The sequence below is a fragment of the Erinaceus europaeus genome, chromosome 18, assembly GCF_950295315.1.
Source record: "Erinaceus europaeus chromosome 18, mEriEur2.1, whole genome shotgun sequence".
Taxonomy (NCBI): domain Eukaryota; kingdom Metazoa; phylum Chordata; class Mammalia; order Eulipotyphla; family Erinaceidae; genus Erinaceus; species Erinaceus europaeus.
The window spans coordinates 37,997,613-38,009,637 of record NC_080179.1 but is presented as its reverse complement, the minus strand read 5'-3'; the positions used below and the strand labels follow the sequence as shown (position 1 = coordinate 38,009,637).

Genomic DNA, 12,025 nt, shown 5'->3' with positions numbered 1-12,025 from the left:
AAGGGTATTGAACCTGGGACTCCGAAGCCTCAGGCATGAGAGTCTCTTTGCAGAACCATTATGCTATCTACCCTGGTCCTCCCAAGCACCCCATCTTCAGTGCCCTGCCCAAGAATGGTAGCAAAGCCAGTAAATTCCAGGGTCCCCCAATTCTTGTCCCCATTCTCTGGCTAACAGCTACTTCCTGTCCAAGGTCCCGGCAGGCAGAGTGGCCGAGGAAAGACCTGCAGCGGCAACTTTCCGGCCATTGTCCTTGGCAGACCCCGCCCTGTCCCTGGCCACCTACCCTGGTGTGAAGGGTGGAGGGCCCTGCAGGTGCTGGCGTCTCCGGTACAGGCCTGATGCGGCCAGTGTGCCCAGGCGGGTCGTCATAGCTGACCACCTCCTCTTGGTGGCTGGGTGGTCTGCTTGGATTTGGTGGCCAGCTGCAGGGACCACCAAGCTCGGAGGGTAGGTGCGGTGGGAGGGGAGGCTGAGCTGGGCAGGCACCACCCGCCCGACGTGCCAGAGACACCTCTCTCTACCACCCCTCTGCACAGGAGCTCACTCCTGTTACACTGCCATCTCCCCAGGGTAGCCCGGCCAGCTGCAGATAGAAAGGATATTGTTCCTGCTGCCGGGGGCGTGCAGGGGAAGCTAAGGCTGGCAGGGGTGGGTCCAGGCTGGGGAGGGGACACACTGGGAAGGTCCCTGGTGCATGGCCACAGGGCAGGATCCCCTGACTCTAACACCTGACTGGTTGATGATGCTTCAGTCAGCTGAGCAGGGCAGTATGGGACTAAGCCAGTTCAGGAATCCTAGAGATCACTAAAGAGCTGGCAGAACCCCACTCAGTGTGGGTGGGCACATTCTGCCTTCTCCCCAGAGATAGCAGCCACACAAAACAGGCTGGTCCGGCCTCCTGGGTCTGAACAATGAATAGCCAGACAGTCCAGAGAACTCCATGCTGTCAAAACACAAATTACAGAGCAGCAAGGTCCGACAGCCGACTGAGGGAACATGCCCTCTTACTTGCATTTTTACCTAAAGAGCTTTGCCATAAGCAAATACCCAAGGTCATTGTCTACACAGTGGCAGCTGCCAACGGTGCAGGCACCATGGTCAGCAGTAAAAGTTAGATCCAATGGGGCTGGGTGGTGGCACACCTGGTTAAGTGCACACATTACAGCACACAAGGACCCAGGTCCAAGTCCCTGGTTCTCACCTGCAGGCGGAAAGTTTCACAAGTGGCGAAGCAGGGCTGCAGGTATCTCTCTTTTTCTCCCTAGCTCACCTCCCTTCTCAGTTTCTGTCTGTGTCCAATAATATGTAAATAAAAGTATTTTAAAAAAAAGGATCCAAGTCACTCACAGCAATCTGTCACACTGATCCCAGTCCTCTGAGAAACTTCTAGGAAGATCAGAAAGCTGGAGCAGTCTCTTCCTCTGCCTTCCAAAAGGAAGAGATGGTTGTCATCACTGCAGACAGCTGGGCACTGCAGCTTTCTTTTTTCTTTATTTTTTTCTTTTCTTTTTAAAAAAAAATTTTTTTTTATTATCTTTATTTATTGGGTAGAGACAGCCAGAAATCAAGAAGGTAGGGGAGATAGAGAGGGAGAGAGAAATTCGAGAGACACCTGCAGCCCTGCTTCACCACTTGCAAAGCTTTGCCTCTGCAGGTGGGGACTGGGGGCTATAACCCGGGTCCGTGAGCACTGTAACACGTGCACTTAACCAGGTGCACCACCACCTGGTCCCCCTCACTGCAGCTTTCACACAGATGCAGGACAACCCTTGGCACTCAGATGAGAAATGCATCTCGCTCAGTTAGAAAACTTTAGACACAAGCAAGTGTTCACTAGCCATTTTGGGAGGGAGGTCCCAAACATAATCAGGTGACTACCAGGGCTGGATATACTTGCAGTGATCAGTGCAGCTCAATTCCAAAGGTACCAAGCACTGATCAATTCTACAAATATTTTTGTAATTGGCTCCAGAGGATAAAGCATATATAGAAAAAACTCCCAGTTCAAGGGTCACCTCCTGTTCCTGACCCACAGGTCACTGCATATTTGAGAAAACTTGGGCAGAAGGTTCTGTTAAAGGAACTCAGTGCCCCAGGATATTGACCCCCTTTCGCTCAGTCCACCCACATTCAAGTCTCCTGCACTGAATACCTGAACTCTAGAACGCAGAATATCAACGCATAGTCACATCTGCTCTCTCTTTAAAAACTTTTCCCCCCACACGCTTTTCTTTTTCTGTTGTTGCTGGGACTTCACAGTTCCATGCTTACTTTTTTTTTTTTCCAGATGGATGGATAGATAGATGATAGGTAAATAGATAGATGATAGATGGTAGATAGATAGATGGTAGATAGATAGACAGATAGATGATAGATAGGAGAGAGAAAGAGTGGGGAGGAGGGAGACCCAGCAGCACTGAGTTTTCCCCAGTGCGGTGGGAACAAGATTCTGACCTGGCCTTGCACTAGCCAGTGCAGGCACACAATACAGGGGAGCTCTTTTTCCAGCCTGCAGAACCATTTAAGGAGGTAAGCCTTGCTTTGTGATCATCCATGAAGTCTGGGAAGGAGTCACACTTGTTTTATACATCATGATATGTAAGTGACATTCCAGATCAAAGTTCTGACATGCTAATCAATTCAATAAATTGCTTACTGGGGTTGGGTAGTGGTGCACTCAGTTAAACGAACGTTATGCTAAGAATAAGGACCCAGGCAAGGATCTGGGTTCAAGCTTCCTCTCCCCACCTGTAGAGGGGATGGTTCATAAGCGGTGAAGCAGGTCTGCCAGTGTTTCTCTTTTTCTCCCCCTCTCAATCTCCCCCCTGCTCTCAATTTCTCTCGGTCCTATCCAATAAAAAAAGGCAAAAAATAGGTGCCAGGAACAGTAGATTTATAATGCTGGCATTGAACCCCAGTGATAACCCTGGAGGCAAAGCAAACAAACACTATTTCTTACTGTAAATGAGAGGACCAGAGACCAGAAATTGAGAGAAGCTTACAGTCTGACTGGACCCAGACCCCAAATTTCTGCAAAGTCTTGCACCCCACATCCTGCAGTCCGGTTTGCAAAGATTGGGTGGGGACTACACTGGGCTCTCCAGCCAGGACCCTGGCACCAGAGGACACATTGCAAAAACACAGCAAGAATACTGTCAGCAAAAGAGGCAGAGTAAGAAGCTCTGGACACTTGCTCCTCTGTAAGAAGGAAACCAATAAGACCCTAGCAAAGTAGTGTGAATCCATTATTTTCCAGAATTCTGTGAATCAACAAAGACTGCCAGTAGTCCAAGAGACATTGGTTAAGTAAGACAACTGAAAGTTGGAAAGAAGAGTATGTTCTCCATTGTTTTAATTTATCCTAGTTCCCAGTCTCTGCTTCTTAATTCTGAGGCTACTTTGAAACATAACTCGCATTTCCAGTAATGGGCAAACAGACAGGGCTGGAGTTCTTTGAATTTTCACTCTCAAAGAAGCGTTATAACTTTACCTGGTTCCCCCTGGAATGCCCCACTTAAAAGATTTATCTTTGTGTAAGCTCATGCACACACACCTAAGATGGAAGCTGTTCTTGCAGATTATTATTATTGCTTTAAACACAGTTATATTTTAGATCAATTAAAAGTAAGGATACAGAGATACAATGATGGGACATGCAGCTCAGCACAGGAAATGCATGCTAAGGTACCAAGTGCAGACCTTTGCCTTATTTATACCAGAGTGACGTTCTTGTTATCACTCTTTCTTGAAATAAATCATAAAAATAAAAACAATTGTTGTATATTTATTATAGTTAACTTTCCTTTTTTCTTTATTTGTAAAATGGAAATATTGACAAGATCATCGGATGAGGGGTACATTTCCATACAATTCCCACCACCAGAACTCTGTATCCCATCCCCTCCCTTGAAAGCTTTCCTATTCTAGATTGTTATTATTTTAGTATCTCACTGCCTTATGACATTGTAGCTCCTATAATGTAGATAACAACAGTTGGGGTAAACAGAAGACTAACCAAAAAGACTGAAAGGAAAAATTGAGGAAATAGAGGTTTTTTGGGGGGACTTTTAGAAGAACTGTAACATTCTTGGGAATCTAGAAGGTCAAATTTATTTCCCAGTCTGTGTAGGCAGGAAAGAGCTGAGATGGCTTTAAACTCTTACTTCTGAATAAGTTTTAGGCCCTTGAATGATGAGAAAATGAAGTCTAAAGCAGAGTTGCACAACATCTGGTTCATAATTAAAAGAATTATTATCTTTATTTATTTATTGGGTAGAGACAAAATTGAGAAGGGGGAGGTGGAGAGGGAGAGAGACACCTGCAGCCCTGCTTCACCACTCACAAGGTTTTCTCCCTGCAGGTGGAGACTGGGGGCTTGAACCTGGGTCCTTGCACATTGTATCATGTGCACTCAAACCAGTGCGCCACCACCCAGTCCCTACAGATTTTTTTTTTTAATTTCCACAAAGCTTATCCCTGGGGTTCAGTGTCTACACACTGAATCTACTGCTTGTGACAGTCATTAAAAAAAATTATTTTATAGAGTCAGAGAGAAGCCAGGGAACAGTTAGAGAGGGAGAGAGAAAGAGAGACACCTGCAGCACTGCTTCATGACCCCAGAAGTTTTCCTCTGCTGGTGAGAAGTGGAGGCTTGAACCCAAGACCTTGCACATGGTAGCGTGGGTGATTTCTGGGTGAGCCACCACCAGGCCTTCCTGGTTGAATGTTGAAAGTGTCCCATAACATATTCTCGGGGTATTTAGCAAAAGTTGAGTGAGTTCAGATATCCAAGGAGCTTTCTCATATCACTGACTGACTGTTAGCTGAAAGGAGACTCCATGACCAGAAATGACAGACACATGCTTTTAGAACTACAGCAGAAAAGTCACTGGACAAACAAGAGGTTGCAACATCAACAACAGCAACACTCTGGGGAGTAGGGAGAATCTGATTTCCTGGGTTGCCATATTAGACTATTTAAAATGTCCATTTGTGGAGCCAGGCCATGGTGAACCTGGTTAAACACACACATTACAATGCACAAGGACCTGGGCTCAAGCCCCTCAGTCCCCACCTGCAGGGGGAATGCTTCACAAGAGGTAAAGCAGGGCTGCAGGTGTATCTCTGTCTCTTTCCCTCTCTATCTCCCCTTCCCCTCTCAATTTCTCTGTCTGGCCAATAATAAACATAAAAAATTTAAAAAGTCCAATTCTCAACAAAACATTATGAGAAATGCAAAGAAACAAAATTAAAGTGTGACACATATATGCAAATTCACAGAAAAAAAGTCATCCACAGAAATTATCCCTGGGGAAGCACAGTTGTTAGACTTACTAGGAGGGCTTACACATCAGTGAGACAGACCTGGTGGATAGCACCACCTGTCACAACACCAACCTGTATTCCTCCAATCCCAGAGGCCACAGTCTCAGGGCCTGGTTCCACCTTACACCAGAGCTAGGCAACACTCTGGACTCTTCTTTCTCCTCTTTCATTTGCTTTCTCTCTCATAGTAAGTCAATAACTCGTTCTAATCATGTTTTAAAACATATTCAAAGACGGAAGGAAACCCTATTTACAATGCCAGATGAAAGTATCAGGAAGATATCTCACCAGATAAAGAATATCAGTAAATAGATAAAAACCATAAATTGAGACCAAAAAGGACATTTATTTTTCCTATTTTTTATTAGCTAGGCCAGAGAGAAATTGAGAGAGGACAGAGAGATAAAGAGGGATAGAGAAAAATAAGACACCTGTAGACCTGCTTCACTGCTTGTGAAGAGGACCCCCTGCAGGTGTGGAGCTGGGGCTCGAACCTGGGCCCTTGTGCTTGGTAATGTGTGCTTAACTGGGTACACCACTGCCCAGTATCACCCCCGCCCAAATTTAGAGTTGTACAATAATAGTAAAGAGAGCCCTTCAGGATGAGTGATAGGGCACTAAACAGTAGTTTAAAACCATATAAAGAAATAAAGACACAAAGAACTACACAGATAAGTGTAAAAGACAACATAAATATTTATTCCATCTATAAGTCTTTTCCAGCCTGACTTCAAGGCAACTCCATCATAAAATAATTTAACACAAAAGAAGGTTGTCATGTAGGAACTGAGACAAAAAAGCATAAAACACAGAAAACAATGAGCAAAATGGCAGATGGAAATCTTTGAAACCAACTCTGCTTTCTGTAAGAGAATTATTTTGGTTCAAAACCAGACAGATGTGAGGACGGGTGGCAGTACAGTTTTCCTGTGCAGGGACTCTTACTACAACTGTTTGCACCTGTCACCCAGTGACCTTCATTCCTTTCAAAGACAACTACTGGATGTTTCCTTTATATGCACAGTATGAAGAATGTGAAACACAAACTTACAAAAAAAGGAATGAAATGGTCTATAAGCCTGTGACAATTCTGGTGATTATCCTGAGGGGAGGGGGACACAGAACTCCATTAGTGAATGCAGTCTGGAACTACACCCCTGTAATCTTATGATCTTGTAAACCATTATTAAGCCACTAGTAAAAAAAAGATCTAAAAAATACAAATAGTTTAAAAGTATAAATAATTACCTATATTAATATCAGACAAACTTTCAAAACATGATTACAATAAAATACATGCTATAACGATGACAGGGCCAATACATCAAGAAGAAATAATAATTAGAAGCTATTTTATTTTATTTTATTTTATTTTATTTTATTTTATTTTACCAGAGCACTGCTCAACTCTGCTTTATGGTGGTGTGGGGGACTGAGCCTGGGACTATTGGAGCCCCAGGCATGAGAGTCTTTTGCAGAACTTTTATGCTGTCTACCAGCCCAATCAGAAGCCTAGATGAGTCTGACAACAGATTCCTCAAAATGCTGAAGCAAAAATTGACAAAAGAAAAGAAAAAAAAGATAATTTAATAGTCATATTGGAGACTTCAATAATTCATTGTAGATAATGAACAAATCATTAAACAAAAATGTAGCAAGACTATGAAGACAAGAATAACAGCAGGGATCAATGACAGCCATCTCTGGAAACACTCTAGTCAACAACAGCAAGCGCCACGCTATTTCCAAGTGCACATGGGATCTTCTCCAGGTAGACCATAGATGGAGCACAAGACTATCCTCAACGATTTCCAAAATTATGAGGTCATAACAAAGCAATACAATTAGAAATTAGTAACAGAAGGCAATTTATACAGTTCTCAAGTATGTGAAAACTGAAAAACATTCCTGAAGAACCAAGAAGTCAACACACACACACACACACACACACACACACACACACACACACGGGAATTTAGAAACTACTTTGAGGCCAATAAAAATAACACACAAGGCTAAGACTCATGGGGGACAGCTCCAGTGTGACTATAGGACTGTTTGTAGCTGTAAATGATGAAGGAGACAGACAAAAGCATGTGCTCAACTGGGTGAACCACCACCTAGCCCCTCAGCAGGTGTCTCTCTGTCTCTCTCCCTCTCTGACACCCCCCACCCTCTTGATTTCCAGTTGTCTCTATACAATAAATAAAAATAATAAAAACATTTAAAAATAATGAAAGAAGGAGCTGTACTTACTGGGAAGGTTAAAATGTGGTAAGCGAATGAATGGTAACACTGGGGTTTATAATATCTGAATAGTCAAAATATTTCTTCCATATATTTCACTTTCTACAGGTCCTGGTTCACAGCTTCCAAAAGCCTTGGCTTTTTTTTGTTTGTTTTAAGTACAGAGAGTAATACAGGTCTACTTTGTTACGTGAACGGGTTGTAACTCTGAGAAGCCCTTGGATGGTTAGAAGTCAGTTGCCAGTGGAACCCACCACATGGTGGAAGATTAGAATTCCCAGACACTCCCTAGGCCTGTGTTATGAGGTTGCTCCTCAGATCTTGCACACCAGTTCAAGTGCTTTAAGGCTTAAACTACTTTGGATCTAGCTCCCATAGCGGCCAGGACAAACCATGCATCACTTTCCTGTCCATTATACCCCACTCTCATTCCCCCCAGTTCAACTTCTCTGTTCTGTCTTTAGGATAAGGTCACAGGAAACAGTAGAAGGGAGACCCTACCGCGGGCGACAAGATGACTTGCACAAGATTCAAGTTTGAATCTGGGTCCCCTTCACACTGGGAGAAACTCTGGTGCTGTGATCTTTCTCTGTGTGTGTCTTGACCATCCCTCTCTACTCCCATTCTGTATTTGTGATTAGCAGTGGGTTGCAGGATGGTAAGCCACAGTGTCTAGTTATACACCATCCACCATCAGAATTCAGTTCTGTGTCCTCACCTCCCACCTTCCAGAGATAACCACCAGACTTCTCAGCCTTACAGTTTGCTTGCTTTTCTTTGTAAGTTCATGTGCATCAGATCGCTAGATTCCACACATAAGTGAAATCATCTGGTAGTTGTCTTTCATTGATTAGTTCTCTAAGCATAATCACTTCTAATTCCATTCATTTTTGTCCCAAGCAACACAATATCGCCTTTTTTTTTTGAGTGAAGAATAGGATTGGAAAGAATATATACCCCAAGTCTTCTTTAGCCAGTCATCTGTTGATGGGAATTTAGGCTGCTTCCACTCTTTGGCTTTTGTGAATAATGCAGCTGTGAGTGTATATGTTCTTTGAATTAGTAGTGTGAGTGTCCTTTGGATAAATGCCTAAGAGTGGTATTAATGAATTATATGGTAACTCCATTTTTATTTGTTAAAAGATATTCCAAGGGCTGAATGATGGTGCACCTGGCTAAGTGCACACATTATAGTGCACAAGGACCCGAGTTCAAGCCCCTGGTCTCCACCTGCAGGGGAAAAGCTTCAAGAGTAATAAAGCAGGGCTGCAGATGTTTCTGTCTCTCTCCCTCTTTCTCCCCTCTCAATTTCTATCTCTGTCCAATAATAAATAAATTAAAATATTGTTAAAAAAAAGACTCTTCATCCAGTCTTGCAAAGGGGCTGCTGCTCCAGTTTGCATTCTCACCAGCAGTGTGGCAGACACTCTCTCTACAACCTCTCCAACACCTGTCATTTCCTGTTTTGTTGATGTTTTCTTTCTTTCTCTCTGAAAAAATTGTCCTGGAGCAGTGAAACCCTGGCAAATCTCTCTCTCTCTCTCTCTCTCTCTCTCTATATATATATATATATATCAATCTCTATCTCTCTTTCTCTCCCCCCCATTGCTTCTAGGAGGGGAAAAACTCTCACCCATTCTAGAGGTTGGGCCCAATGTCCATTCCTCCACCTCCTGGCCTTATCCTGGTGCTGTCCTGGTATGCAGAGGGCCAGCAAGCCAGTCTTGGCATGGATACTCACTGTGATAGGCAACTTCAAAGGAGAATGAAAACCTACACCCACAGACTGCTGACTGCTCCCAGAGAAGGAGGAAAGCATGGCATGAGGGAAGGAGTTAGGGCAGGGCACAGGGCAACTTTGAGACCTGGTGCCGTGGCTCTTCTCTCTTTTTCTTTTTTTGTTTCTGACTGAGGAGTCTTCGGTATATGAGGTGCTAGAGACTTTACAAGGAAGAGGGGTATACTGGCACCCTGGTGACAAGTCTTTGTCTCACTATGGACAGAGTCTTGGGCCAGGGGCCAGGCAGCGGCACACATGTCTGAGTCCACACATCACAGTGCACCAAGACCCAGACTCTAGCCCCATTCCCCACCTGCAGGGAGGAAGCTTCACAGTTGGTGAAGCAGTGTTGCAAGTGTCTCTCTCACCTCTTCCTTCCTTCCTTTCTTTCCCTTTCTTTCTTTCTTTCTTTCTTTCTTTCTTTCTTTCTTCTTCCTTTTTTTTTTTTTCCAGAGCATTGCTTAGCTCTGGCTTATGGTGGTGCGAGGGATTGAACCTGGGACTTTGGAACCTCAGACATGAGAGTGTCTTTGAGTAACCATTATGCTCTCTGTTTTTTCCAAGTCACCATTTTGGTGTTGTTCAGACTGGACAGAAGGACTAGGAAGTGAGAACTGAAATGCTTCCCATCTGTAGGACTAGGGTAGATGACAGAGCCCTTCTGTTTGGAATTGGTGAAGCTGCCTATGCCCCCAGGACAACCCTGCCTGTGACCAGGGTTCATGTGCCCTGCAGGCTGTCACCCTGCAGGTCTCCTGGGTCAGGACTCACCTTCTTGCTCTCTGAGCAAGAGATCTCCTTCCTGGGTGCTGCCAGCTGTTCTTCTAAGCCCTCTTGCCCCGCAAAACCTCGGGGTCTCTGAGTCAACGTGAACAAGAGCCTTATTCTGTCAGGACTCAGCTGAGGGAACCTTCTGGGTCTGAGAGGCCAGCCCCTCCCACACGAGGGCTGAGACATGGCCTTGTGCCCAGCTATGTTCCCAGGATCAGACCCTAGTGGACATGTGACCAGGCATGTGAGTCATCCCACCTTTGTGGCCTCAGTTATGTCATCTACAAAACGGACAACAAGAGGCCAGAGGTTTGAGCAGGTCTAGTCTCTCCACCCCACCTTGTACATCTGGTGTTGGAGGCATTTCTGCTTGGCACCCACAGACCTTTTGCAACCTTTGTGATGGCACCACATTATAGAAGAGGAGGAGGGTGAGGAGGAGGAAGAGGATGATGAGGAAGAAAAGGAGGAGGAGAAGGGTGAAGAACAGGAGGAGAGTGAGGAGGAGGAGAAGGAAGAGGAGGGTGAGGAGAAGGAAGAGGAGAAGTAGGAAAAGGAGGGTGAGAAGGAGAAGGAAGAGGAGGAAGAGAAGGAAGTGGAGGCTGAGGAGGAGAAGGAAGTGGAGGCTGAGGAGAAGGAAGAGGAGTAAGAGGAGGAGGAGAAGGAAGAGGAGTAAGAGGAGGAGGAGAAGGAAGAGGAGTAAGAGGAGGAGGAGAAGGAAGAGGAGGAGGAAGAGGAGGCTGAGGAGGAGAAGGAAGAGGAGGAGAAGAAGGAACAGGAGGGTGAGGAGGAGAAGGGAGAGGAGGAAGAGAAGAAGGAGGAGGAATTCACACATAACATCCTGTTTGTTTCAGGTGCACAACACAATTTGTACATTTGCATAGAGTTTGAGGACCAGATTAAGTCTAGCTAGCACCTGTCACCCTCTAGCTGTATGCTTTCCTTTTTCTTTAAGTTTTTTTTTTTTCATTTTATTTGGGGGTGGTTGGTGGTTTTCAGTCCAGTGTGGATACATGGATGCCATTTCTCACCTCCCCGTGACAGGTGCCTGAAGAACACCCTCCCCTCCCACTCAGGTCCCTGTCTACCCTGGAGCAGAGCTCAGTAAGGAATGCTAGGATCTGCAGCCCAGCATAGCCCGGTGCCCTGCTGATTTTATACGCAGAAGCTTGTGCCTGGGGTCCTTTACCCATGTCAGGAAGACTGTAGTCTCTAGGGAGCCAGCTTAGACTGAGGGAGACCAGCTTGGCCCAGCCTGCCGCCCATCAAGCTGGGGTGCGGCACTTGGGGGGAGGCATGTCCTCAGCTCTGCCTAGACAGTTTTCAGGATCTCCACCCAGGAGGGGTCCCCACCCGCCCAGGGTATGAGTGGGGGGCTGTTACCTTCCGGTCATCCTGGCTGCAGGGAGCCAGGGTTGCCTCCCTTCTCCCTCTGCCGCAGCTGGGTCAGTGGGCGCCAGCCAGCAAGTCCAGGGCACAGCAGGGAGACGCCCCAAAAAAGGCAGGAGAAGCTCCTCCTGGCCCAGCCCAGCCTATGATGTAGGGTGGGCTGGGGACAAGGGCAGGAGCGCTACCCCTCCCCCCTCCCAGAGGTGCTGGGGTGCGGAGAACAAGGGCTGACACCCCAGGCGGGGGCTGGGACTTTCAGTGTAGGAGAGATCCCCGCTGCCACCTTGGACTGACACCACTCTCTCTCTCTGGGGACACCCAGTGGCCTGTGGCTTGGCAGGTCCAACCTTCCCGCCAGGCTTCGCAGCCACCTCCCTGGATTCCAGGCATACTTTTCCTTTTAAAGGGAATGGAGTCTTAATTAAGGCCAGGAAGCCCCCCAGCACTCCGGGCAGCCTGCCCAGTCTGCCTGCTCCACCGCTCACAGAGCACCAAGGGCTGGCACTTCAC

The 12,025-nt window shown here is 46.1% G+C and overlaps 1 protein-coding gene across 6 annotated transcripts in view; it reads right to left on the bottom strand.

Moving 5' to 3' along the window:
- The window catches only part of LIMS2 (LIM zinc finger domain containing 2), a 55,647-nt gene extending 43,822 nt beyond the window's left edge, over positions 1–11,825 (bottom strand). The window contains exons 1-2 of one of the 6 annotated variants that reach the window (XM_060177928.1): positions 11,510–11,825; positions 1,351–1,428 (exon numbers count right to left, since the gene is read on the bottom strand). In XM_060177928.1, coding sequence (XP_060033911.1) covers positions 1,351–1,428; positions 11,510–11,520 — 89 coding nt within the window. In that variant the 5' untranslated portion in view covers positions 11,521–11,825. Of the gene's footprint in view, positions 1–286; positions 426–1,350; positions 1,429–10,126; positions 10,266–11,509 lie in introns of those variants that run through there. The other 5 variants (XM_060177929.1, XM_060177933.1, XM_060177931.1 and 2 more) reach the window with 5 other exon arrangements.
- Between the last annotated feature and the right edge of the window lie 200 nt (positions 11,826–12,025).